The 27,659-nt window shown below is 39.8% G+C and overlaps 1 protein-coding gene across 2 annotated transcripts in view; it reads right to left on the reverse strand.

Annotated features, from left to right (window-relative positions):
* Nucleotides 1-27,659, reverse strand: part of LOC149818712 (putative carboxylesterase Os04g0669500) — an 88,247-nt gene that overhangs the window by 18,076 nt on the left and 42,512 nt on the right. For both annotated transcript variants that reach the window (XR_016427352.1, XM_089985502.1), the window contains exons 3-4: nt 2,611-2,734; nt 2,409-2,530 (exon numbers count right to left, since the gene is read on the reverse strand). Coding sequence is in view for 1 of the 2 variants with exons in the window: in XM_089985502.1 (XP_089841628.1) it covers nt 2,409-2,530; nt 2,611-2,734 (246 nt within the window). In the remaining variant the exon portion in view is untranslated. The remainder of the gene's footprint in view (nt 1-2,408; nt 2,531-2,610; nt 2,735-27,659) is intronic.

Genomic DNA, 27,659 nt, shown 5'->3' on the forward strand with positions numbered 1-27,659 from the left:
TCAATCACATCCATTCAAATACTTCGATTTGGTCAGTCTATGATGCTTTTGCGCAGCTCCCTAAATTCTCAAGTCTACTTTGTAGGACTGCTCACTTGAAAAGCCAGGATCCCTTGCTAGGGATCCCTCTCCTTAGATGAGGATGTATCGTTAAGCTCTTGACTCAACTCCAATCGCAAGAGGGAGAGCGGTAAATGCCCCTTGCATCCTTCACGAGGATGCCTTTACAGCACATGCAATGAGCAAAAACTTGAGCGCCATCTGCAATGGCAAGGCAGTAACGAAACATTTGCAAAAGCAGAAGCTTAGGCGCAAAGCGTGACGACAAAGTAAAGACTGTAAGCAGGAGTACAAACGCAAAGCCTAGGCGCAAAGCGTGACGGCAAAGGAAAGACTGAAAGCAGGAATGCGTAAGCAAAGCCTAGGCGCAAAGCACGGCGACAAACGAAAGACATGACAGAAAGTAAAGGACAAGGATCGTGAAACCGCGTCCTTGAGTTAAATGCGTACTCGTATAAATATATATATATATATATATATATATATATGTATATATTTTTATTTAATTATCCTTTTTAGTTAATTGAACTCAATTCAATTGTCCAAGTTCTCTGTTCAATCTTCTCCTACCATGGGGAGTTGCGAGATACCTGGCGTCTGCGGGTGTAAGCGATTGAAGGCTCGGGTTGCGGAACATGAGCGGGATCCATCGTACGAGCTGCAAAAGTGAGACATCAACATGTTATATCAATCAGAAAGGTAGAGAGGACAGGGGCGTTGCCGTTGTCCTGACGTGAAAGAAGCAGAGGTAGGGGCATCGTGCCCCTGCGAACCTGCTGAACGCGAAAAACGGGGAGGCATGGGGGTTGCACCCCTGCGTAACGATGGTTCATACAGAGGCAGGGGTTGCGCCCCTGCCTTCCAAAAAATCGGACAGAGGCAAGAGCTGCACCCCTGCCTTCCGAAAGCGAGAGTAGGCAAGGGTTGTGCCCCTGCCTGACAACGTGAAAGAGAGGTAGGGGTAACGCCCCTGCCTAATAAAAACAAGGGAGGCAGGGGGCTTCACCCCTGCCTACCAAAGTTAGTGGAGGCAGGGGCGACGCCCCTGCCTACTAGAAGAAGGCGTAGGGAGGGGCTGGGCCCCTCCCCCGCCAAATTGAGGGTGCAGGGAGGGGGCTCGACCCCTCCCCTGCAAAACGAGTGCACAGGGAGGGGCTTGGTCCCATCCCTGCCAAAGGGTACGCAAGGAAGGGGCTCAGCCCCTCCCTTGCATACAGGGGGTACAGGGAGGGGGGCTATGCCCCTTCCCTGTCGCTGGAGGGTGCAGAGAGCATGGAGGGGGCTCGACCCCTCCCCCGCCATCAAAGGGAGCAGGGAGGAGGTTGGGTCCCTCCCCTGCTAAATGTGGTGCAGGGAGGGGGTTCAACCCCTCCCTTGGCCGCAGGGAGCACAGAGAGGGCTCGGCCCCTCCCCTACCGAAAGGAGACGCAGGGAGGGGGCTCGACCCCTCCCTTGCCTACAAGGGTACAGGGAGGGGCTCGACCCCTCCCCTGCAAACAAAGGCCACCGTGAGGGGGCTCGACCCCTCCCTCACTAAAAAGAGTCGCAGGGAGGGAGCTCTACCCCTCCCCTGCAATTTAGGGCAGCAGGGAGGCGGCTCAGCCCCCCTCCCTGCACAACAGAGAGGTGAGGGAGAGAAAAATGAACGAAGGAGAGGAGGAGGAGGCGCGTACCTGGAGAGTTTCCGGAGGGAAGGTCGTCGGCGTGCGAGCGTCGCCGGAGGACGCTGCTCGGCAAATGCAAGGAGAGTGGGAGAGGGGGTTGGGTACCGAGAGAGATACGAGAGAGGGAGAGGCGGTGGCGAGGGTGCAGAGAGAGAGAGAGAGAGAGAGAGAGAGAGAGAGAGAACAGAGGAGGAGGTTTCGAGAAACCTCCCCCCTTGTCGCTGCGTGCTTTTATAAGCACACAAACGACTAACACCTGACAGATCCAGGTCGGGTCCGGATCCGGGTCGGGTCCGGATCCGGCCCGGGTCCAAATAAATTTATTTATTTATTTATTTATTTTGTGGGTTTTACAGGAACATTGTCAAAACTGAATAACTACAATAAAAAACAAGGTAAGCTACAACTGATTGTTTACAAAACCATGAAACCGATAGGGGTTGGGGCTTGATCAGGTAAAAATGTATAGAGTACATGAGAAACTACCAGTAACATGGCACAAAGAGTTTCTAGCTCAACTATTAAGCAAGATCTGGTAAACTTTAACAAAAGAAATTAACAAAAACCCCAAGCTATATGCAAATCCATAACCAATGAATGAAATCCATAAGATATTAAAATTCAGAAGGAACACAATGAAAACACATTTTTACATTTAATAAGTTACAAATATGAAACTTGTACCTTTTTAGCATCTTGAGTAATCTGTTCTATAATTGATGAGCTAAAAGGAATCCATCCGCTAAATACGGCACCTCCACCAAGCATTCTTGGATAAAGGAGTACACTTGCTAAGGTCAGTGCACCTGGAACCTTAAGCAAGTTTTTGTAAGTGGCACAAAATGCAATATCAATTCAAATGGGAAAACATATCTGCAATATATACCTCCTTGACTAAATCCACAAAGAAATATGTTTTCTGGCTGCACACCAGCAGCCATCTCATTATCTATCATCCTGTGCACATTTTGAACAGCTTTGATAACTCCCTCTTCATCTTTTGGAGATTCCTACCCAATAACAAAATGTGTGCAACATCAGAGTATTAATATACTCAATCACATTTGATCTGGAAATGAAACATTGTCGGACTATCCAGGCCCTCCAAAAAATTATCCAAAACTCAGAGTTATCTCAAAGTCAACTTTTTTATCATTCTTGACAAGCACAGCATCAAACAAAAAATGAAGATAAGTGCTATCCATCAAGCATGCTACATTGCTAAGGGTAAAATGAAGGAAGAGTAAATGAATAATCAAGCATCATACTAGAAGTAATAATAATAATAAAGAACTTGGTCAGATACGGTTCTTGTAGGTTGAAAAACAACGATACTGGATATCTTTTATTATAGATTATAATATGTTTACATATATAATCCTTATAAAGGGATTTTGGTGGGGGAAGGGGTTCCCGATCAATTAGAGCATACTCCCCTTCTCCCCTTTGAATGACGGCGAGAGCGTCAGTGAGGCCTCACATGTACTCTCTCTCTCTCTCTTGGAAACTAGGCTAGGCAATACAAAGATAGAGAAATTACATCTTGGAAACTATTTATAGTTCCCTCCCAATTCAAAAGAGGCCAAAAGACTAAGCAACCCTTACAATGTGCCCAAATCCCCATTACAATGCCCAAATGGGTCATGGACCTTTAGTACATCATAACCCAAATCAAGACTCAAACCCAATATATGAACTAGGCTAGGCAGTCCAGTAGCAATCCCACATTCAAAATGGTCTTCTTGTACTCAAGGCTGAAACCCAGAGAATCTCTTCATGAGCTGGTCCTTCAATTCCCATGTGGCTTCATCAGGCCCGGACTCGCTCCATTGCACCAATTCAGTTGTCAAGTGTCATGCCCCAAAACCAGCCCATGATCGGTCTTGTCTTGGGGTGTGACAATAGGCTGTTCATATTTGTCTTCGGGTCAACTCTATCTAGTAACTCATCTTTCATTAAGATCCCCAATAAGACATACATTTGTGAGGCAATTACAATATCTTCCACAAGATCAAACTAATAACTCAACCAAAGTTCAGATGCTGGACTTCCTTGTCGATATCCTCGCAAAAATATCTTGTGAGCATCTTTTTAAATTCTTGATAGTTTTATTAAAATTCTCACTCTGAAAAATAATAACATTTAATGAGATGCATGCTCATTAAGCAACTAATTACAGCTTTAGTAACTATGTTTTTGAGAGTTTTAGGAGGCATTTGAAAAGGACATTTTTGAAAAGACAACATAATAGATATGAAATCACTTTTGCAAACTCATTTGAACAACGAAACCAAATTTTCAAAATGTGATACATATATAAAAGGCAATAAAATTGATTTAAAACCACTTTGCAAAACTCATGAAACCTTTTTTTAAAAGCATTCTTATTTCTCTAAACTTTTGGAAAAGACTTTCCAAAATATCTTATTCACATTCTCATCGAATGTCCGAAGAGCCAATAAATCCCAATTTTACTTAGATCTATAAAATCCCTCCGTACTTCAAATGGATCGATAACACTAGTGGTGGTGGGATCCACTGCCCATTAAGTAGCCGATTGGACCAAAGATCCCATATCCCTTTCCGAAACATCAATGAGTCACTGATTGGTGAGAGACTCTATCTTTCTCATTGATTACACCAAAGGGCCGCTTAATTTCTCAAGACTAAGTCAATTGAACCGATAAATCCCAACAACAAGCCAAATGGGCCGATTATCCTTTTCAAAAGGTCACCCGATAAGATTGTCCAAGGTCGATATACCATCAGACCTGCGGTCCACTTATATTTATGTGAACCAATATTTAAACCCAAACACTTAAAATCAATAAGAACAATATTTTTTTCAAATAAAGGATTTTGAAAACTGTTTAGTTATACACTGCCGGTCCCAAACCCGGATAAAGGAGGAGGGTTGCAGTAGGCCTGGGACAGCCAGCATAAAAACTTAGTCATACCCTATGAATATGAACCAATATGAGAATTTCGTTGGGGCGTTCCCTACTGAGCGACGTGTTGTACTCTATAGGCCCGGAGGCAGTGATAAATAGGAAAGGGTTGCTAGGTCGTCGCCCGGAAGCGACGCGTCACACCGGCGCCCGGGTGTGGTGTCAAATAGGCAAGGGTTCCCTCACTTTGTTGGACGGGTGGGGGTAAAGAAGTTAGTCCAAGACCATAAAATTAGGTTAGCCACTTGGAACATAGGATCTTTAACTGGTAAGTTGGTAGAGTTAGTAGATGCTATGTGTAGGAGAAAGATTGATATTTTATGTCTACAAGAGACCAAATGGGTAGGTGAGAAAGCAAAAGTGATAGAACCTTGGGGATATAAGATTTGGTATACAGGAATAAATAGGAATAGGAATGGAGAAGGGATTGTTATGAGTCGTGAGTTTAGATAATGTAGTTGAGGTCCGTAGGAAGGGTGATAGGATTTTACTTATTAAATTAGTATTAGGTACGAATATTATTAATATTATTAGTGTTTATGCACCTCAAGTAGGTTTAGATGATTCCATTAAGCGTCAATTTTGGGAAGATTTAGATGGAGTAGTACAAGGGATATCTTATAGAGAAAGGCTTTTCATCGACGGTGACCTTAATGGTCATGTAGGCATTAATAGAGATGGATTTGAGAGTATCCATGGAGGCTATGGTATAGGAGAAAGAAACGAAAGTGGAGAAAGGATTTTAAATTTTGGTTTGTCCTATGATATGATCTTAGCAAACACTTGGTTTAGGAAGAGGGAGTCTCACCTAGTAACATTTAAAAGTGGGGTTAATACGAGTCAGATAGATTTTTTCCTACTTAGAAAGAGAGATAGGGGTTGTTGCATCGATTGTAAGGTTATACCGGAAGAAAGTGTATCTACACAACATAGAGTCTTAATTTTAGATCTTAGAATTAGACAATGCCGCAAAAGGGATAGACATAGGATAGATCCTAGAATTAAGTGGTGGGCACTTAAATGAGCTAAACAAGGAATGTTTGTAGAGCAGGTAGTTAAGGAAGTTGATTAGTGTCTCGAGGAGGATTCAGAATCAATGTGGAATAAGATAGCGGGTGGCATGAGAAAAGTGGCTAAGGAGGTATTGGGTGAGTGTAAAGGCGGTGCACCACTAGGTAAGGATACATCATGGTGGAACGAGGATGTCAAATTAGCTATTAAGGTTAAAAGAGAGTGTTATAGAAATCTAAGTAAGAGTCGTGATAATGAGAATTTGGAGAAGTATATGATAGCAAAGAAGGAAGCTAAAAAAGTAGTAGTATATGATCTCAATTTGGTTAGATGTATCAAAGATGAAACGCAAAGGGTTTTAGTCAAAGATGAGGAGATTAAGGACAGATGGAAAGATTATTTTGATAAGCTATTTAATGAAAGTCATGCTCAGGATCTTGGAGACTTTTCAATTCCTTTTCATGAGATGAATCATGACTTCATGCGCAAGATTCAAAAGAAAGAAATTGCAGAGGCTTTGAAGAAAATGAAATCAAGAAGGGCAGTTGGCCCAGATGGTATACCTATCGAGGCTTGGAAATGCTTGGGAGAGAAAGGTTTAGAATGGTTGACAAATCTTTTTAACAAGATTTGGCGGACAAATAAGATGCCTAATGAGTGGAGGAAGAGTACTTTGGTGCCTCTATATAAGAATAAGGGTGATATACAAGATTGCACAAACTATCGTGGTATAAAACTCATGAGTCATACTATAAAACTTTGGGAGAGGGTGATTGAGTCTAGGTTGAGGAAGATTGTCATGATATCGGAGAATCAATTTGGTTTTATGCCTGGAAGATCAACTATGAAAGCTATACATCTCCTTAGACAACTTATTGAGAGAAATAGAGAGAGGAACAAAGATTTGCATATGGTTTTTATTGATTTGGAGAAGGCTTACGATAGAGTACCTAGGGACGTTCTCTGGTGGACAATGATGAAGAAAGGTGTTTCTCTCAAGTACATTAGTATAATTAAAGATATGTATGAAGGAGTAGTAACCAATGTCCGCACTTGTGGAGGGGTGACAACCAATTTTCCTATAACGGTTGGGTTACATCAAGGATCTGCTTTAAGCCCTTTCCTATTTGCTATAGTGATGGATGAGCTTACGAGATCAATTCAAAAAAATGTGCCGTGGTGTATGTTATTTGCTGATAATATTGTTTTGATTGATGAGTCTAGAGCTGGGGTTAATGCTAAGTTAGAATTATGGAGACAGACATTGGAAGCAAGAGGTTTTAAGTTGAGTAAGAATAAGACAGAATACATGGAATGTCGATTTAGTAAGCAACGAAGTAGTGATGGGAGTGTAGTGAAGCTTGGTGAGCACGAAATACTGGTGGATGATTCTTTCAAATATTTGGGATCTATCATTCAAAAGTATGGAGAAATTGATGGAGAAGTAAATCATAGGATAAAGGTTGGGTGGATGAAATGGAAGAGTGCAACTGGAGTGTTGTGCGATCGTAGAATGCCATTGCGGTTGAAGGGAAAGTTTTATAGGACGACTATTAGGCCCGCTTTACAATATAGTACGGAATGTTGGACTGCCAAGAGACATCATATTCAAAAAATGAGTGTAGCTGAGATGCGTATGCTGAGATGGATGTGTGGAAATACAATAAAAGATAAGATTCAGAACGAGGCGATACGTAAGAAGGTAGGCGTTGCACCCATTGAAAATAAGATGAGAGAGAATCGTTTACGATGGTTTGGACATATTCGACGAAGGCCTAATGATGCTCCAGTTAGAAGGATGGAGAAATGGGAAAATATATTAGTTAAAAGAGGTCGGGGTAGGCCTAGGAAGACATGGATGGAGGTGATAAGAAAGGATATGAATGCTTTGAACCTCACCGAGGACATGGCATTGGATAGAAATGAATGGAGGAGAAGGATTCATGTGGAAGACCCATAATGATTTTCTTTGTTGGTTCATATCGCCGACCCCAATTGTTTTGGGATGAAGGCGTAGTTGTTGTTGTTGTTGTAAAGGATTTTGAAAACATGTGAAATAAACACTCATCTGATTTTTAATGTCAAACCCGATTTTCTAAATAACACAGTTTTCAAACAACTCAAAGACAATAATATAAAACTAAAATAACACTTAAAACAATCATTAAAATCATAAAAGATATAGCTAATCACTTTTAAAACAATTTAAGAAATATGTGACTTTTCAAAACAACTTTAGAAAACTCATTTAACTTGAAAGAGATTGTTAAGGTACATTTAATAACAATAAAAACTTATATTTTTATGAAAATCAGTAGTTAGGAAAAAGATATGAAAGTTGAAAATCAATTATTCAGTTTACCAGACTAATTACTAAAACAAAAAATGATTGTATTGTGCTTGTAAAATGGCACGTTTTCGAAAATGTCCTAACGTCAGAGGAGATTCGCAAATATATATATGTGTGTGTGTGTGTGTGTGTGTGTGTGTGTGAATGTCAGAGGACGTTCACAAAGGGTAAAATGTCCTAAAAATTCGGGAATCAGAATTTTGGACATGGGGAGGATTTCGGTAAATTGTGTACGAGGATAGTATGCTCATTTTCTGTTACTAAAATCTACTTAAGCAAAAGACTAACTCTTAAATCATTCAAAGCTTACTTAAGAAAATCTAGGTCTAATTATGGAAAACTATGACTAATAACTCACAGGAAAATAAATCATGACTCAATCTTAATAGTTAAAACTATAATTACTTACCAAACTAGTAAAACCCTAATTTAAGAAAGTCATAATAACTACATAGCTAGAAAACTAATTTTAAGAAAACCTAACTTTAATTATGAAAACTAAAGTTAATTATAAGAAAGTTACTAAGGCTAATTCTAATTAATTATCATTTTGGCCCCGACCTTCAATCTTATTTTTTAGTATAAATTTCAGAATTTTAAGGGTGAGTCAAAAATTGTGTCTCTTCAATCACTCGATTGACCACCACAAGAATAGTTGTATGCCCAATAACACAAGCAATCCATGAATGACGTCCAAGGATATCTCATCCCAAACTTGTTTGGGGATGGGTATAGATTTGATGTGTGGTTGGGTATGGGATTAGGTTTAGTGGACTTAGGTGGGCTCGATTAGGTCAAGGGTTAGGTCAAAGTCAATTTCGGATAACAGAGTAGGCTGGGTTCTAACATATTTCGGTAGAAAATTCATTATGCCCAACCGGTGCAACAGAAAATTCTCAAATTTTAAGGTAAGGTTTTGGAGACCTTGGACTAGGTCTGGGTAAAATTTCAAGGTCAAAAGCTTAGTATTTGGGGAGAACTAGCTCGGGTAAGTGGCAGGTTGGGTTAGGGTTTCTGCAAGCTGGACCAAGGTTGCCAGCAGGTTGGGTTAGGGTCAAAGTCAATACCCGTCGTTTATCATTTGGCATTGTTTCTTTTCATTTATCTCTCATGAATCCAAATTCTTCTCGAGGGCCTATCTCTACCAATTTCCTTAGTCAATTGATCTATGAAAAACTCAATAGCTCCAACTTTCTTACCTGGAAAAGGCAAATCATTCATTTTATTAGGAGTCAGGATCTCGTTGGTCACCTAGATGGATCAGTAGTTGCTCCATCTGAGTTTTTTATGCAAGAAGTTAAAGATGACAAAAGGGCTATCACTGCAACCAGAACAGTTTATAATCCAGATTACACCATCTGGATGAAGAGGATCAGGCTTTAGTTGCATACATTACTTCTACTCTATCTCAAGAGGTATTAGTGAGTATACCAGATGACTGCAGCACCATGGTGTTATGGAATACATTGGTGCAGACTTACTCTCAGATTTCAGAAGTTAAGGTTATTTACCTGAAAAGAGAATTCCAGATGTTGAAAAGGGAAGCATCCATGTCTATTATAGGGTACTTCAACAAAATCAAGTCCATCACAGATCAATTAGCATTGATTGGATGCGAAGTTTCTGAGCAAGACAAAACTGAGCAAGCCTTGGTTGGTTTGGAACCTGAATTTCATGTGTTGTTCACTATCCTTCAATACACAGGGATTGTTTGTAGTTTTGATGATCTGAAGGCCAAACTTCTTAGCTATAAGATGTCATTAAAGGAAATGTCAAATATAGAAAGAGCTGAAGCAGATTCACATGATGTGTTGGTTACAGAAACATTTCCTAATCGTGGATGTAGCGAAGGACGTGGTAGAGGCAAAGGTTTTTATCTGGGAGAACGTGGAATACTTCCTACTCTCAATAGACCCCTTTTTGCAAGAAGAGGTACTTCCAACAACAATATCCCTACATGCTATATCTGCAAACAGAAAGGTTATATAAAAGCAAAATGTTGGTTCAAGGATGATCCGAGACATAATCCTGAAGTACGGGATAAACCTTTGTCTAGTGATCAAGGGCAGAACAAGGGACATAATGGTCCTGACAAAGAACTTCTTTTGGTTGCACTTTCTAGACTAGGTTTTAAACAAAATGATCAAGGTGTTTGGTATGTGGATTCAGGGGCTGCTAGTCATGTCACAGGTGATGCAGGTAAATTCTCTAAATTAATTTCTTATTCTAGCAAAAATAACATTGTTACTGGAGATGGTAGACATCATCCCATCACACACTCTGGAAATATTCTCATTCTTCTATCTAAATCTCATCTCATTCAGTTGTCCAATGTGTTTTGTTCTCCTAACATTAAAAAGAATGCAGTCTTTGTTTCTAAACTTGTCAATGACACCAATTCCTATATTGAACTTACTCCATCTTCTGTGTATGTTAAGGAACTTCAAATGAGGAAGTCGTTCGTAGTAGGAGAAGGATGTGCCAACATGCATGTCTTCAAAGAAGATTCCTTGAATGCCCGAGCTAAATTGGATAGTCGTTCGAAGCCTGAATCCTCTGCATGTGTCTTCAATATTTCAGAGTCTGGTGAGTCAAGTATTTGGCATAGTAGGTTAGGTCATTGTGATAGAGTTTTCATTTAGAGATTGGTTTCAAATAAAATGTTGCCTAAATTTGTCTTGGATCAAGAGACTAGTGATAGTTTATGTCCTAGTTGTCAAGTTTGCAAAAGTTATGTACTTCCATTCAATTTATATAATAAAAAGGCTTCGAGACCAGAGTTACCGGAAGCGCCTAGGCGCATGGGGAAGCGCACTTCCCCGAAGCGCATTTCGGAAGCGCGAAACGTCACGATTCCGAAATGCGTAGGGAAGTGCATCTTTTTTTTGGGAAGTGTGTTTCCCTTTTATGGGAAGCGCGCTTCCCCCTCGCTTCCCCATTTTTTTCATTTTTTTTTGTATTTTTATTTTTTTTCGCTTCCCACTCGCTTCTGGGCTTCTTAAATTGTATATATGGATGAATCAAGGGGGACTTAAGGGTAATGCATCGACATTTAGTAGCATTCTTGGCATCTGTACTGACGCTGGAGTTGTAGAATGGGACTTCAGATTCATAATCTGAGTATAGTTCTTGGGTTTGAGTTAAATTTGTATGTTGGGTCTGCTCTTGTTGGTTTTTATATGCAATGTTGGAGCATAGATGATGCGATCAAAGTGTTTGGTTTAATGCTGGAGCGAACTTTGGCTACTTGGAACTCGATACTTTGTGGATATAGCAAATATGGTCGATCAGACGAATTGCTTGACATGTTTGGAAAGATGCAGGCAGCAGGCATGGAACCAAATGGAGTTAGTTATTGTTATGTCATTCATGGGTGTGATCATGGTGTTTTGAGCCAGGGAAAGCAAGTGCATTGTCGCATGATTAAAACTGGATTGGCTGAATCTCATTTTTTCATCGCTAATGCAATAATTGACATGTATTCTTCTTGCGATTGCTTAAGCGAAGCCATCAAATCATTTAAGCTAATGCAGTTTCAAGATGTGAGTTGTTGGAATCCTATTATTTGGGTCCATGCCAGACATGGATATCTGCACAGAGCTGTAAACTTGTTCAGCCAAATGCGTCAGTGGGGGAAAAACCCCACGATTCATTCACTTATTGAACTCTTGAATTCGAGTACTGGCTTGCAAAGTTTTCAACTTGGGGAACAAATATATGGGCCCATTCATCCACATTTTTTTTTTCGCTTACCCTTAACTTAAGCCTCGCTTCCCTGTTCGTGATTTTCTTCTAAGTCATCCCACACTTCCCGTTTCCTAAAATTTTGAAAGTGCCTCGCTTCCCGCTCCCGCTCCCGCTTCCTCGACTGGTAACTCTGTTCGAGACCATTTGAAATTATTCATTTTGATGTATGGGGACCATCTCCACTTGTTTCGTTTTCTGGTAGTAAATATTATGTTTCATTCATTGATGATTATTCTCGTTACTCTTGGATATTCTTCTTGAAACATAAAACTGAAGTTTTTGGTGTGTTTAAACAATTTTGTGCCTATGTTCGTACCCAATTCTCCTTAAATATTCTAAATTTTCAGTGTGATGGTGGTGGTGAATACTCATCAAAAAGAATTTATTGAATTTTTACAGAATAATAGGATTAATCGAAGAGTTTCATGCCTGCGGACACCTCAGGAAAATAGCATTGCGGAAAGGAAGCACTGCCATATTGTGGATAGTGTGATGTCCATGATACATGCAAGTAAGATTTTCATAAAACTATAGACCGAGGTGTTTCATACAGTTTGATAGTGTGTGCCTCAGTACCTAGAGCGTGATAAATTAGCATGCTTTGAGACAGTATCGATAGTGTGCGCCTCAGTACCTAGAGCGTGTGCCTCGCCTGTGAGGCGTACGCTTCAAGTACTGAGGCGTACGCCTCACAGGCGAGGTCGCAGTAACAGAAGGACCACCTTGAATCCTTGAATCCTTTATAAAACTCGCCGAAAAATCTTGCCGGAAATTATCGCAGCGGCAGAAAGAAACACAAAAGGGGAAAATTTGAAAAAACATACCTGGTGGCATCGAAAAATGTCGTTGATGCACTATTTTTGCTGGAGAAGACACGTCGGAGCTGCGACGATGCCTTACTATTCAGTATTCACTGTCGATGTGCCTTCGTCGACGTCACTGTTCACGCCGGAGTTACTGTTCGCGATGCAAATACAAAACGCAAAAAATAAACATTGTTCACGCCGGCGTCACTGTTCACGTCGGCATCACTGTTCACGCCGGAAACTCCTTTCCGGCGTCGCTTTTCTCGTCGGAGTTCTCGTCGGATGGCTGGAGCTGCAGCCGCACCTTCTCGGCTTTTCCTCTCTTCAGTCGAGGGTTGAACACAATGAACAGTGAAAACCTTAAGGGTTTTCGACTTTTCGTTAACAACTTAAAGGGTAAAAGAAATAATATTGCAAAAATGCCATTAACACAAACCATCCGAGTTGTCCGATTATATTTGACCCATGACTCGTCCCGAGTTCAACGTGACTCGTGACTTGGCCGAGTCAAGCCGAGTCATGCCCGAGTCTTGGCAACCCGAGTATGCCTTACCGGGTTGACTCGCTGAAGGGCCGAGCCAAGCCGAGTCAGCCGAGTCAACGAGTTGACTCGGCGAGTTTTTAAACGTTGTTTCATACAGTTGTCCACAACATAAATCGGTTGCCCATGAAACTCTTGCAGAATAACTCTTCTTATTTTATGTTATTCGAGAAGCATCCAAATTGTAATGAGTTAAGAGTGCTGACAGTCAAATGAGAAACAAATTTCGGGATAAGGCTTATATATGTTGCTTTGTTGGATATGTTGATGATCCTAAGACAGGAAAGATCAAAATCTCCTGAATTATTGTATTTGATGAGTGAAATTTTTTTAATGATAAGTGCAGCAATCATGTTTTGTAGGACAAGAATAAAATTGAGGTATATCAGCCTTGGTTGAATGATGGTTTATTTTCAACTATGGATAACAGACTGCAGCAGCCAAATTCCAACTCTGATCAAGTCCATGACAATGAATTAGAGAATGCCTCACCTGAGTTCAATATAGAATCCGATTATGACCATGTACCAATAATTTCAAGCAGATTTAAAGAAAGGTGTGTTTACACAAAACTCAATCAAAGTCACAGTAGCCAATCTTGAGTGACCAATAGCCATGGTCAGATCAAGGGAGTCAACTCGAGCCATTGAGAAGGTCAAACAGGGTGAGACATCGGATTGAAAGATGGGTAAGTTATGAAAATTTCAGCATGGATTTTCAATGTTTTCTAACTCAGATTGAAAGGCAGCAGGAACCCAAAATGTTTCAGCATGCAGTGCAGTCAAATAGGCGGATAGAAGTCATGAATGAAGAGATAGAGGTTTTACATGAGTGTCAAACTTGGGAGATAGTGAAAAGACCGCCTGATAAAAATGTAGTTGGCTCCAAATGGGTATATAAAATAAAATATAAACTTGATGGTACCATTGAGAGATACAAAGTCAGGTTGGTAGCAAAAGGGTTCAGACAGAAGTATGGACATGGTTATGAAGAAACTTTTAGTCATGTTAAAATAGGTATCCTTCGGATCATTTTATCCCTAACAGTCGATTATGGGTGAAAATTAAGTCAATTTGATGTGAAGAATGCATTTTTACATTGGCATCTTACAAAAGAAGTTTATATGGAGCAGCTACCAGGGTATAGTGAGGATTATCCAAAGGCTTATGCTTGTAAATTAAAGAGAGCTATTTATGGGGTTTAAGCAAGCTTCAAGATCTTGATTTGAAGGTTTTTCCATTGCAATTCAAGGAATTGGTTTTATTTGTTCCCCTCTAGACCATTCACTCTTCATTTATAAAGGTAACAATTTTATTACTTTACTTCTTATCTATATTGATGATATAATTGTTACTGGCAGCCCTGATGAACACATTGAGAAGGTGAAAGTTTTCCTAAAGAAACAGTTTAAGATGAAGGATCTTGGTCTGTTGAGATATTTTCTTGGTATAGAGGTAGAACGAAAGGATGATTCCCTCATACACAATGAATCTTCTTAATAAAACGGGGATGAAAGAATGCAAACCAGCTACAACACTTGTTCCTATTCATCAAAGATTGAGTGGTAGTGAAGGGGAACTATATCATGACCCAACAGAGTTCAGAAGTGTGGTTGGAATGTTACAATATCTTACACTTACTCGTTCGGACATTATATTTGATGTCAATCAGGTGTCGCAATTTATGCATCAACCTAGGTTGTCACACATGGAGGTTGTGAAGAGAATCCTGAAATATTTAAAGGAGACCGCAGGAGATGGTTTGTTTTACAGAAAAATAACAGGATATGAAGATATGATGATGGTCATGGCATATTCAGATGTTGACTGGGCTCGTGATCCTGATGAAAGATTTGTTTCTCGATATTGTGTTTTTTTTTTAAAGAATCTTGTCTCATGGAGTAGTAGAAAGCAGAAAGGTTGTAACAAGGTCAAGTACGAAAGCAAAATATTGTTTCATGGCTACTATCACTGCTGAAGTGACTTGGATCAGACACACGTATGATTTGGGAGAAGTTGTTCCCAAATCACTATTGTTATGTGACAATCAAGGGGCTATCAATATTTTGATAAATCCTATACAACATGGGAAGACAAAACATATTGAAATTGATCAACACTTCATTCGTCAGAAAGTGGAGAATCAAGAGATAGAGAGAAGATATGTACAGACCGAAGACCAAGTAGCTGACTTATTTACCAAAGGCCTCACGAAGAACAAATTTTGGTACTTAAGAAGCAAGTTGTCTATGGTTGATAACCATGCTCAACTTAAGGGAGGCTATTAGCGTGAGGCCGAATCTGGATCTGGATCAGGATCCAAATCCATGTTAGACACCATGCTGGGACGTGTTGTTTATTGTTATATTTTTCTTCTTGACCTACATTTATTGTTGTATCATATGTAAATGGGGATATTTTCAGTATGTAACTTATCCACATGTCAATATAAAAGAAAAGCAAGAAGCACAATTTCCCATATTAGGAATCGTGTGTTTTCAGCCCAATATGTTGTTTTCTTTTCTCTCTGCAGGGAACTCAGAAACCCTAATTCTAACAAGGGCATGGATCTTTTAGAGCAAGGGCTTTGAGTGGAGAGAGGTTGAGGTAAAATGAAACCAAAGAGATATATGTGAAGGGAAAATGGCAATTTGAGTGATGACCTTGTTCCTACTAGCACCAACTTTGATGAAGACGTCGAAGAGTTGGATGGGAGAGAGTGTGATAGGTCGACTTCGTAGGCACTGTTGGGAACACGGGTACAAGAGGGCACCCGATGTTTGGAGACCGATGTGTATGCATATTCTCAGCACGAACAGATGTGTGCAATGGGTGTTGCGAGGCAACATCGTTGACACAACCAGTTATGTAGGTGATAGATGCCACTCGATGTTCAAGTAGACAATGGGCATTTGATAGGAGGTGTGTGCATTGTTTGGTGTTGCGAGAGTTGAAATGTAGCAAGGGCAGTGTAAAGCGCCATTGAGTGGAAAATGCATCAAGTGTATTAGCGGGTGGTATATGTTGAGCTATCGGTGACGTGCGGTGGTAGCATGCCATGCGATGGACAATGGTATCAGCATTGGTGCAACAGTGAGTGGCGGCACAAGCGTGGTGTGTGTTGTTTTGCATTGTGTTGAGCCAACGGACTGGAGGATAACTTTGAAGATTTGGTTAAGTACCTCTCAAATCGGGATAAGAGTATCGCACACATAGTGTTTGGTATGCACAGGAGTGTGTGTGGGTTAGGGCTAATTTCCCCATGGATCGCATTAGGTGGTCCCAACAATGCATGGTGGCACAAGGTTAGGCAAGTGAGTGCCTTAGCATCGGTGAGCGATTTGGTAGTGTGAATGTTGGGGGTCGGTAATGACCAATCCCCCAGTCGTGAGGTACTTGCAAGTCTCCTGGGTGATGCTTTCAAGAGACTATGTTGTTACCTTGGTGGTGCAACATTGTTGTTGGATTTGGTTGTTGGTTCAGAGGGGCATGAGCATGGTTGTCAGTCGCGGAAGCGGGAAGCGAGGCACTTTCAAAAATTTAGGAAGCGGGGAGCGTGCGACTACTTAGAAGCGAGTCACGAACCGTCTCGGAAGTGACCTAGGAAGCGAATCGGAAGCGACCTAAGAAGTGAACCGGAAACGACCTAGGAAGCGAGGGGGAAGCGAAAAAAGAAGAAAAATAAATAAAAAAATAAAATGGAAAAAAGGGGGAAGCACGCTTCCCACAAATGGGAAGTGTGTTTCCCATAAAAGGGAAGCGCGCTTCCCAAAAAAAGGGGATGTTTCCCCACGCGTTTCAGAAGCGTGATGTTTCGCACTTCCGAAGCGTGTATCGGGAAAGTGTGCTTCCCCTACTATAGGAGCGCTTCCGGTAACCCTGGGCGTGAGTGTCACTCCCTCTTCAAAACTTGAACGATAACTACTTTTGCACATTCATGAAGAGATTGTGGCGTCGTGCATAGGGTGGTGCGCGAAGCCGTGGCTTGGGGTAGGTCGTTGCGTGCAAGGTGGTGTGTAGGGCCAAACATCCGTCTAGGCAGTTGCGCATGAGGTGATGCGTAATGACATTGATTGCTTCGACAGTCGCACATGGGGTGATATGCGGGGCCTAGGGTTGTTAGGTTGACCAGGTTGGGTTCGCCTAGTGCCGCACAGGCTCACGAAAAATTAGCCCATGACAATAACCATAGGCAACCTTTTTTTTTGCTTCTCTAACTATAAAATGCCTTTTTTCACCACCCATCGCCCACTTTCTTCTCTTTCTTCCACCACCATCACCAATTTGTCCCTTCACCCTCGACTATTATCTATTCACCACCACCACAATTTCAATTCTTCCAACACTGTGCATTGTACTTTCCCTGCTATTGTTCACCTCATCTACTTTCTTTAACCAACATCTAAAGTGGATTCCTGGTCTATACCTTTTCTTTTTTTAACATAAAGGAACAAATGATTGAAAAAATAAAGGTCCTCAAGATGGAGATAAAAGAAAACTGATTAAATTAAACATTCAATGGTAAAAATGTCAAAAATGTAAGTTTATTTAACTTAAATGCAGTGGACACTTCAATTGATCTCCATCCTTTTTTCAGAAGAAAATTGTTAAGCTGATGGCAAAATGTCAAACATGTAAAACAAAAGACAGAAAAAATGTCAAAACTGTAAGTTGATGATAGCATCTTTTTGAAAATTTACTGAAAAGTTTGGGGCTTTTTCAAAAACATTTGTTTAGAGGTAGAATGGTAATTGCTGCATATGTTTAACAGCAACTGTGACAAGTAAACTCTAGGTTTTTTTCTAAATTAACCATGAAAAATTTTAGGTGTCTTTAATAATTTCTAAAACTTGGGTGTGTTTTTTATTATTGTTAATAAGCTAGGTGTGCTTCTGAAAATTTCCCTTTTTATTTTCAACTTTTTAATACTCTTTGTGAGGCTTACACTTTTATGCCTTGCTTCTTGGCAGTTCTTGCACCTCGCTATGTCTTAAAGTTTTTTACATGGATATAATCCTTTCCCATGTATTACAGGCTGTAACCGAGGCAGAGAGAGAGAGAGAGAGAGACGGCTGTGTAGAAAAGAGAACTCATCACTTTAGATTAGGGCTAATCTCTATATTAAATAGAGAGAGTCCAAAGAAAGAAATTACACTCAAGTCCCTCATTACACATTAAATTCAAATAACCTCTAGTTTAGAAAAACTTTTAACTAAAAACCTCTTAGTCTCAACACTCCCCCTCAAGCTAGAGCATAGATATCAATCATGCTCAGCTTGTCGCAACATTTTGAGAAATTTGGTCTAGCAAGAGGCTTTGTAAACATATCTGCAACTTGGTCTTCCGACTTTAGATATTTGGTAGTGATATGACCAGCTTGAACCATATCTCTTACATAGTGGCAATCAACCTCAATGTGTTTTGTTCTCTCATGAAAGACAGGATTGTTCGCTATATATGTGGCAGCATTGTTATCACACATCATGGTCATAGGAGATGAAACATTCACCTGAAGATCATGAAGAACAGAACGAACCCACATCAATTCAACAGTTGTTTGGGCCATAGCCCGATATTCTGATTCTGCACTCAACCTAGAAACCACATTTTGTTTCTTACTTCTCCAAGAAATCAAGTTGTCTCCTAGAAACACAGAATCCTGTGGTAGATTTTCTATACACTACAGATCCTGCATAGTCAGCATCAGAATAGGCCACTATCTCCAGAGTTCCACCTTTCTTGTACAATAACCCCTTTCACGCCTAATATTAGCATATAGGTGAATTCACGCCTACAATTGATTAATTTTGACCTATTAGATGAATGACATATCACGCCTATAAATCATTAGTATTCACCTACTAGGTGAATGATGTATCACGCCTACATAGTTACATAGCTTGATTGATGTGTGTATTATGGAGGTTTGACTAAATTTCTTAGTAGATATGTGCGTGCGTTTCACGTCAAAATAATCGAATGTGATATGATGTAAGAATTATCAATGCACGTAAAATGATCTGAATGTCTCAGATACATATATGATTGAAATCCTATCTGCATAACTCGAACTACGTAGAAGTTATGTATCTTGAGGTTTAGTTGATTCTCGATATATAGATGAGCACATGGTATAGAACTCATGCTTCGAGGCTGGATTTGGAAAATGAAATGCTCTTAGTGGAAATGATATGGGGTATAGGATAATATGCTTTTATATCATATAATTGAAAGGCCATGTGATCTGAAATTTTGAAATCATGCGATATATGCTTTAGTTCAATAGTGAACTATGATTCATGGAACCATAATGGTGAAAGGTGTAATTTTATGATTTATGTGCCAAATGAAGTAATGATGCATATTGATAATATATATATATGCTTGTGCCCATATTGGTGGCTACCGATCTTGAGAGCGGTAATTTGTAGTATCACTATTTTGGCACCTATTGAGGACCTTTTCCATTAAGGATTAACTGTGAGGGTATGTCTGACCAAGATTAGGTAATCCGTCTAGAGCAGTAGATCTCCGTGAGGTAGTACATTGTCCAAGACCGGGCAGCTGCAAAGACGGTAAATTCCTGTGAGGAAGTGTATTGTCCAAGACCGGGTATACCATCTAGGACGGTAATTCCTTGTGAGGTCGTGCATTCTCCAGACCGGGTGATCCAACGTGGATCTTGTTAATCTTTAATTAATAAAGAGTCATGTCAAATTAGGAGAATCTGCTGAGATTAATTGATATAGCCTATTAGAGATCAATAGATTTGGCTTTAGTTATAGCAGGACTGAATCAGTATTAATTTTTAAATCTTGATATAATGACATGTTTGCGTCTTGTGTGAATAGAAGGGCCACTCTTTGAGAGATTCTAGACCTTGATTTGAGGATATGTTTGGGTGTTCTGTGAAAAGATGGTACCATTTTGAGAATAACATCTTGAGCAAGGTTATGACAGGTGACAACTGGCCACACAAAACCTTGAGAATTAGGAATAAGTAAAGGTTAATCAGGACAAAAGGTCTGTTAGAAATAGCGAGGACAACAAACAACGTTGTGATTATGATAAAATAAAGAAAACTCCACCCAATAATCAAGAACAAGCTAAAGGAATAGCACGTCATGTCTATCAGTTGTGACTAAACAAGTATGAAGTAGTGAACATACACTCTAATTGTCTTAGGTTAAGACTTTCCTGTTATTTAGTACGTTTTCTCCATCAAAAGAATCAGGTATGAATTTTTGACGAGACCGGCTTTTAGCTCCAAACGTCTCTTAGAAACTCATTGTGCGTTGTCCTGCTCCTTATATGTTGGGAGCTTGCACATATACGTGCATCCTTGCCGATACCAACTCCCTCAGACTACGATATCCACGGGAATACTGCAATGAAATTTCGAGGACGAAATTCTTTTAGGGGGAAAGGATGTAATAACCGCGATTTTTATCAGATAAATAAACTTAGATTTTTAAGTCATTTAGGTGATACAAGAATATTTTATTGTTTTAATTATTTATTCGTAATTGGATCTTGGATAACCTATTTGGATCTTCAATATTGGATCCCAAATATCCTGTTTAGAACTCCGATATTCCATTCGTATTTTTAGATATCGGACCACGAACCTTAAAATGAATATTTAATAATGGATTTCGGCCAAATGGATTGGATTTTTGGTAATGGATCCTCATTATCGGGATCAAATTTGATATTGGATCCAGGATGAATGAACGGATCAACGAAGTTAAATTCAGATTTTTAATAAGAAAATTTTATATCAGATCTATAACATTTTAGAGGGGTCTGTAATAGCATATGTGAGGGGTGGATCCACATTATAACATTTGGATCCTGGACCTCGAAGATTCTAATGTTGTATGGATCTAATTAAAATTTTAATCTATAATAGATTGTTGGAACCCACGATTTGGATCCGGGACCCATATCAATTCGGGTTCATATATATAATATCATATACATATATTAGAAATAAATAGATAAATAATATATATAAATAATTTTAATAAAATTACGGTTGGATCCATATGGATCCAACTTACAGATCCACATCGCAAGAGGGACGCGGATCCAACACTCGGTTGGATCCCGGGTCTTGGATCCAGACCCGAGCCGCGCCCCGCGTACGCAAGGTAAGTGTTTAAAAATGTTTTTTTTTTATTTTACCCGATATTGGGCTTCCTTGGATATGCTGCGTAGGGTTCTGAGTGAACCCTAACGCAGGGCGATGGCGTGAAAGGGGAAGGGGTGTGCGCAGCCGCCGGGGAGGAGGAGGTAATTACCACCTTCTGTTTCGGGGCCACCTGCCCTATTTACTCCCCTCCCACACCTCTCTTTCTCTCATGCCTTCCTCTTCCTCCCATCTCCCTCTCGTTTTTGCACGCGCCAGCAGGGGCAGCCAACAACCTCTGCATCTTCCCCTGCGCTCTTCCCCTCCCATTTCCTTTCCAGCAGCCAGTAGTGCCGCTGCCGGCGACGACAATCCCCATCAGCGACCCCCAACAGCGTCAGCCTCCTACTCTCGCCACCCTCTTTGCTTCACACCCACCGTCTCTCTCTTCTCCCCGTTCCTCTTGACAGTGCTCGATAGTGGAGCAGTGAACACCGACGACATCCCAACCGAGGCAGCCTCCTCCCTCTCGCCGGAACAGGTAGGATGCTGTGATTTCTTTACGTGGGCTATGGAATGTGATTGGGTGTGTGCGTGGAAAACAAAAAGAAACAAAAAAAGGAATTCCCAAATCGGAGTTTTTTTTTCTGTCAACCCTAAACTGGAAACCCCAAATCTATGATTTGGGGGTTTCAGATTGTATTAGGAAGGGAGTTATGGATTTTGGATTTCCGAGAATAGGGATTTGTAAATCTTCCGTGTACTGTGTTCAAGAATGCAAGGGAACCTCACCTTATGATTTGAATTATTCTTTTCGATATAAATTTTGGTAAATTTGGTAATCACTTAAGAGTTCCTTTGTGGAGCTTGTAGCAGTACATTCCATAAGAGGATCAAGCATGCCTTTCTTACTGATCTTTAGCTGATGTGCTTCTTTTCATGATTGTGCACATTCAATAGGGAAGCTTCTTTGTCCACAACGAAGCTTAGTAATGTGTTATTTTAACAACATAACTTGTAAGAACCTTCCATGCGTGTTCAATTCATTGACATTGTTTGTTGGTTTCTCACTGTCTTGGGCCCCTTTCTTTGGTGAGGTTATTTCCCTGCCTTATGTATCCTTAAATTTAGTTCAGCTAGCTACTCCATATTGTCTCCTGCATCTATTGGTCTGTATTTTGGATTGTACTTATTGCCTCTTTAGCCCTTTTTATTGATCTTAGTGCTGAGCAATGCCATTGTTGCTGTAATCTGGAATGGTTGTAATGCATATTTACAATGTAAAAGAAATTACAGAGAAATGTTAATATTCCTGATCTAGGTTTCTGTGTTTAGGTAACTGTCTCCTTGAAGGAGATTGACATGTTATTTTTTTCGATGCCAGACTTCACTGAGTCACTCCATCGAACTTCTTGGATACTAGCTTCGCTGATTTATTTCTTTAAACTCCTTTTTCTTCAGTTTCTATTTGCCTCTAATATGATTTAGTGTGTACACGACATCAGATTGGTCCTCTATCTATTGCCAATCTATACTAGAATAAATAAGACTTATTGTTCATCATGTTCTCATAAGGATCAAGTATGATAACCGGATTAGTATGGACATGCTATCTTGACCCAGGGGGCCTCAGGTTCAGATCCCACTAAGTCTCTTCCCCTACCTTGCCCACCTTGCATCAAAAGAAAAAGTTTTCATGGACTTGTTTCACATCTGTTTGTGCATTTAATAGTTAGATGTTATCTCTCTCTCTCTCTCTCTCTCTCTCTCTATATATATATATATATATATATATATATAGTGGGCCACTTGTGAATGTCACTAAGTATGATCAGGACTTGTGCATATTTTTTTTTAGTTTCATATGAGTAATCAATGGCAATTTAGTTGCCTATTATAATGATCTTCGATTTCACACGAAGCTGCCTGTGTTCCATATTTCCAAATATCAAGTTAGCTACATGATATTATGATATTCTGTTTCATATGAAATTGCACATTAATCTGATGCTTACTGCCTATTATGATGATAGAGGAAGCTGTATATTAATTTGATGCCTGTATAACTGTACATTAAGCGTGTTTTGTGTGTCCTGATTTTTCTCAGGCACAGATAACTGTATATTCTAAGATTTTTATGCCCAGACTACTGCGTGGTGTAGAATAAAAGCATGCATATACTGATTGATTGATAGATTGTTTTTTTTTTTAGCTTTGGTAGAACAATAACCTGTATACACCTGTCAACCTGTTAGGCTGTACAAGTATATGCCTATCCATATGCAGAACAATATCTACATGTATATTTGGGTAGTTATAATAGAGTTTGCCCTATGTATTTCCTTGCTAATGGTTGTATAACCTGAATGCTATATGTGTTATAAATTGTGAGTAAATTGAGCCTTGGCTATAACCTTATGTACACAAACAAATGGACATGCACTTTGTGTTTAAATTTTATGTAGAACAAAGTGTGTTTTAATCTTTATTGCCATTATGAACATGTATATGATATCCTGATTGTAGTGGGAAATATGTGATGCTACATATTTGTGAAACATTATGTTTTATGCTTTAGTGATAGAAGGAATTGTAACTGGATATAAAAATGGGCGTATGTGCAATTGGTTTATATATGAAATTATGGCATGTAAGCTACTGACATTCAAATCTGGAAATGTCTGAGTTTGATTGTTTTATGTAGGAGAGTTGTGAGACATATTAAAGAAATGTCATTTATTGAAAATGTTTGTTGCATGCAGTCAAGTTATGTGAATTGTTATTCCTTATCCACTGTGAAGTCAAAATGAATGATAGGGAGTTTGGGAATCTTGCCTAATTGGGCAATATGAATTGGGTACCTGATGCAGGTATTTTGGTTAATGAGCTTACACTCAATGTTAATAACATTAGTGAGAAAATTCAAGGTTTATTTCTGTGAGCCTGACTGGTTTAAAGATACCAGGGCATTTGTGTCCGATTGGTTTAAAGGTACCGAAGCACTTTGGGTAATAACCATAACATTGATGAGAAACTTAAATTTAATTTCTATGGCCTGACTGGTTTAAAGGTACCGAGGCTTGTGTGCTTGACTGGTTTAAAGGCACCGGAGCACTCTGAGTGGGTTTAAACAATCAATATGGAGAAAAGATTTGGATGATTCATACACCTTTGTAAAATGACTAAGGTTGGGAATTCTACTGCTATGATAGTAGAAGGAAGTTGGGGAAATACCCCATACTTCGGGAAAATAATTAAATGAAAAGATGAACTCACTCAGATTCGGGCTTACCTTGGAGAGGGTAGGTGGTACAAAACTCTGGGGACATGTTTCTTTGTTTCGAGCTAAAGTGACTCGTTGGTCCCCAGTCCTCGGAGTTGGGAGACCCGGACTACCAATATGTCCTAGGTGGTAGCTCTTTGTTCTTCTGCAGAAGTTAGGGATGCATCCTGTTTTAATTTTGGCCTTTGGGAGTTTCTCTCGGTCATTGGCCGCTCCCTTGGGATTTCAGTCACAGTTAGAATGTTCGGGTTAATGAAACAACTTGGAATAATATACCCCCGAACGTTCTCTTCTGTGATGGTTGCCTCGGCCCGGGTGTACCCGCGGGATAAGAAAAGATAAACACCAATTAGAACATGTTAGATATCACAGTGAGAGGAGTTACTAGGGAGACATGTTTATATTCTCCCAGCATGTTCTGAGCTTGTGATAAAATGACATCCTACAATATGTAGATATGAGATAATCAAATGCATATTGCGATTACTACATGTATGTTATGCATGACTGTTATTGTTGTTGTAGAATATGTTTTAATTGCTTAATTGTTGTCTTTGCGTAAAATGATTTAATTGCTGCCGCAAAATCTGCTTATTTGATTAGATATATGCCTGTGACTGCTATTACATAGCCTTCTTTGTGTGAGTCTTAATAGGCTGAAAATTCACACACGACAACCACATCACATACTTGACACATGAGATACCTGCAAGAAAAATTACAGTTTTCCTACTTAGACGTGGTAGTCTAATTCCAATCAATTTACTATTTTTCAGGTAAAGACTAGGGTTTATGAGCGGCTGCAGGATGAGGCATCGGATCGAGATTTTTGGATTTATTGTTCCAGGGATAGTTGAGTTCATTTTATGTTTTTAAAACTCTGATGTCATTATTCCTTGATAAATGGAAGGAAATAAATGTGTTGGGTTTTCTCTCCACCGTAATGTCTCGAAATGCTTAATCCTATATTATTTCTTGTTTACGCTGTTATAAAAAAAAAATCTTCAAATTTTGGGTTAAAATTTTGGGGCGTTACACTTCCGTTGAGACAAAACCATCCCTTCACGGCTCCTAGCAACTTCTATACCCAGGAAATATCTAAGTGAACCAAGGTTTTTTGTAACAAAGTGTTTTTGAAGATGAGTCTTTGTGGCTTCAATATCTTTCACATTGTCTCATATAAGAATGATGTCATCCACATATACCACCATAATAACTATGCCTGAGTTAGTTTTCTTGATAAATAGTGTATGATCTGCCGCTGACCTATTAAAGCCAAAGCGTGACATCACTTCAAACAACTTTTGAAACCATGCACGAGGACTTTGTTTCAAGCCATAAATCGTCTTTCTCAATCTACACACCTTCTGACACTCCCCCTCAACCTCGAATCCTGGAGATTGTTGCATGTAAACGGTCTCAGATAGATCCCCATATAGAAATGCATTTTTCACATCTAATTGGCACAAGCTCCAACCATGTTGAACAGCTACAGAGAGAACAAGACGAATGGTACCCATCCGTGCAACAGGAGAAAAGGTTTCAAAAAGATCAATACCATAGGTCTGAGTATATCCTTTTGCTACTAATCTGGCCTTGTACCTTTCAATAGAACCATCAGATTTGTACTTTATTGTATATACCCATTTACATCCAACAATGTTGGCATCTGTTGAGGAATCAACTAGATCCCATGTATGCTGAGATACTAAAGCATCCATTTCTTCTTGCATAGCCAGCTTCCAGCGGTTATCAAGCTCTGCTTGTTGATAGTTCAGAGGAATAGTTTCAGCAGATAAGGCTGAAATAAAAGTTTTTATCTGATTTCCAATTCTGGCATTGGAGACAAAATGAGATATGGGATATAAGGTACATTGTTATGTCCCCTTGCGTAGAGCAATAGGCCTGTTATCATCATCATGAAGATCACTATTGTCAGTAGAACTTACCTCAGGGGAAGAAGAAGATGAAGGCACTTGCGGAGGTGGAGCTCTACGCACATATACCAGTGGAGGATTATTAAATCTTGAAGAGGATGAAGTTTGGTTCGGTAAGGAGGGCACAGATTCCAAAGGAAAAGGAGGTATAGGTAATGGAAAAGACTCAGCGGGATCAACCTGCAGCGGGGAACCGGTACTAGAGTAATATGGAGTGGATTCCAAGAAAGATACATCCGCATTGACATACTCTCGGCGAGAAATAGGATCATAACATCGATATCCCTTTTGATTTTTGGGATAACCTATAAATATGCATTTTGTAGCTTGAGCAGCTAATTTATCACGGTCAGGGCCAAGTTTGTGTACAAAACAAACACATCCAAATATTTTTGGCGAGAAAGAGAAGAGTGGGGCATTAGGTTTTAAGATATTTAATGGAATTTGATCACCCACAGAAGATGAAGGCATGCGGTTGATCAGATAACAAGCAGTGGTAATCGCATCACCCCAGTAAAAGGCAGGAACATTGGATTGAATCATAATGGTCCAGGCAACATCAAGCAAGTGTCGATATTTTCGCTCAGCCACCCAATTTTGTTGAGATGAATAGGCACAGGAAGTTTGGAGTTGAATGCCATGATCTTGGTAAAATTGTAACAGAACTTTTGATTTAAACTCAAGAGCATTATCAGTGCGAACAATCTTGACAATAGATTCAAACTGAGTTTTTATTTCCAGAATTAAGGATTTGATAATACTTGGAACTTCAGATCGTTCTTTTATTAAAAACACCCATGACAACTTAGAGAAATCATCAACAATAACAAGATAATATCGACACTGAGTCCTAGTAGGAATCTTACTAGGACCCCATACATCTGCATGAAGAAGTTCAAAAACTTTATTACTAGACTGACTCTGACTCGAAGGGAACGAACTTCGATGATGCTTGCCCAGCTGACATGCTTCACACTGAAATGATGTAGTGGAAGGAATTTGAGGAAAGACAGAACGAAGCTTTGACAATGAAGGATGACCAAGACGACGATGCCACTGAACAGGACTGAATGAGTGTTCCACTGTAGCATGAACATTACCCATTGGATGATGTAGGTAGTAGACTCCATTTTCTTCATAGCCTCCACCAATCTTCTTCTCCGTCAGCAAATCCTGAAATGA

Source organism: Nuphar pumila, chromosome 13 (assembly GCF_984573655.1).
Source record: "Nuphar pumila chromosome 13, dmNupPumi1.hap1.1, whole genome shotgun sequence".
NCBI lineage: Eukaryota > Viridiplantae > Streptophyta > Magnoliopsida > Nymphaeales > Nymphaeaceae > Nuphar > Nuphar pumila.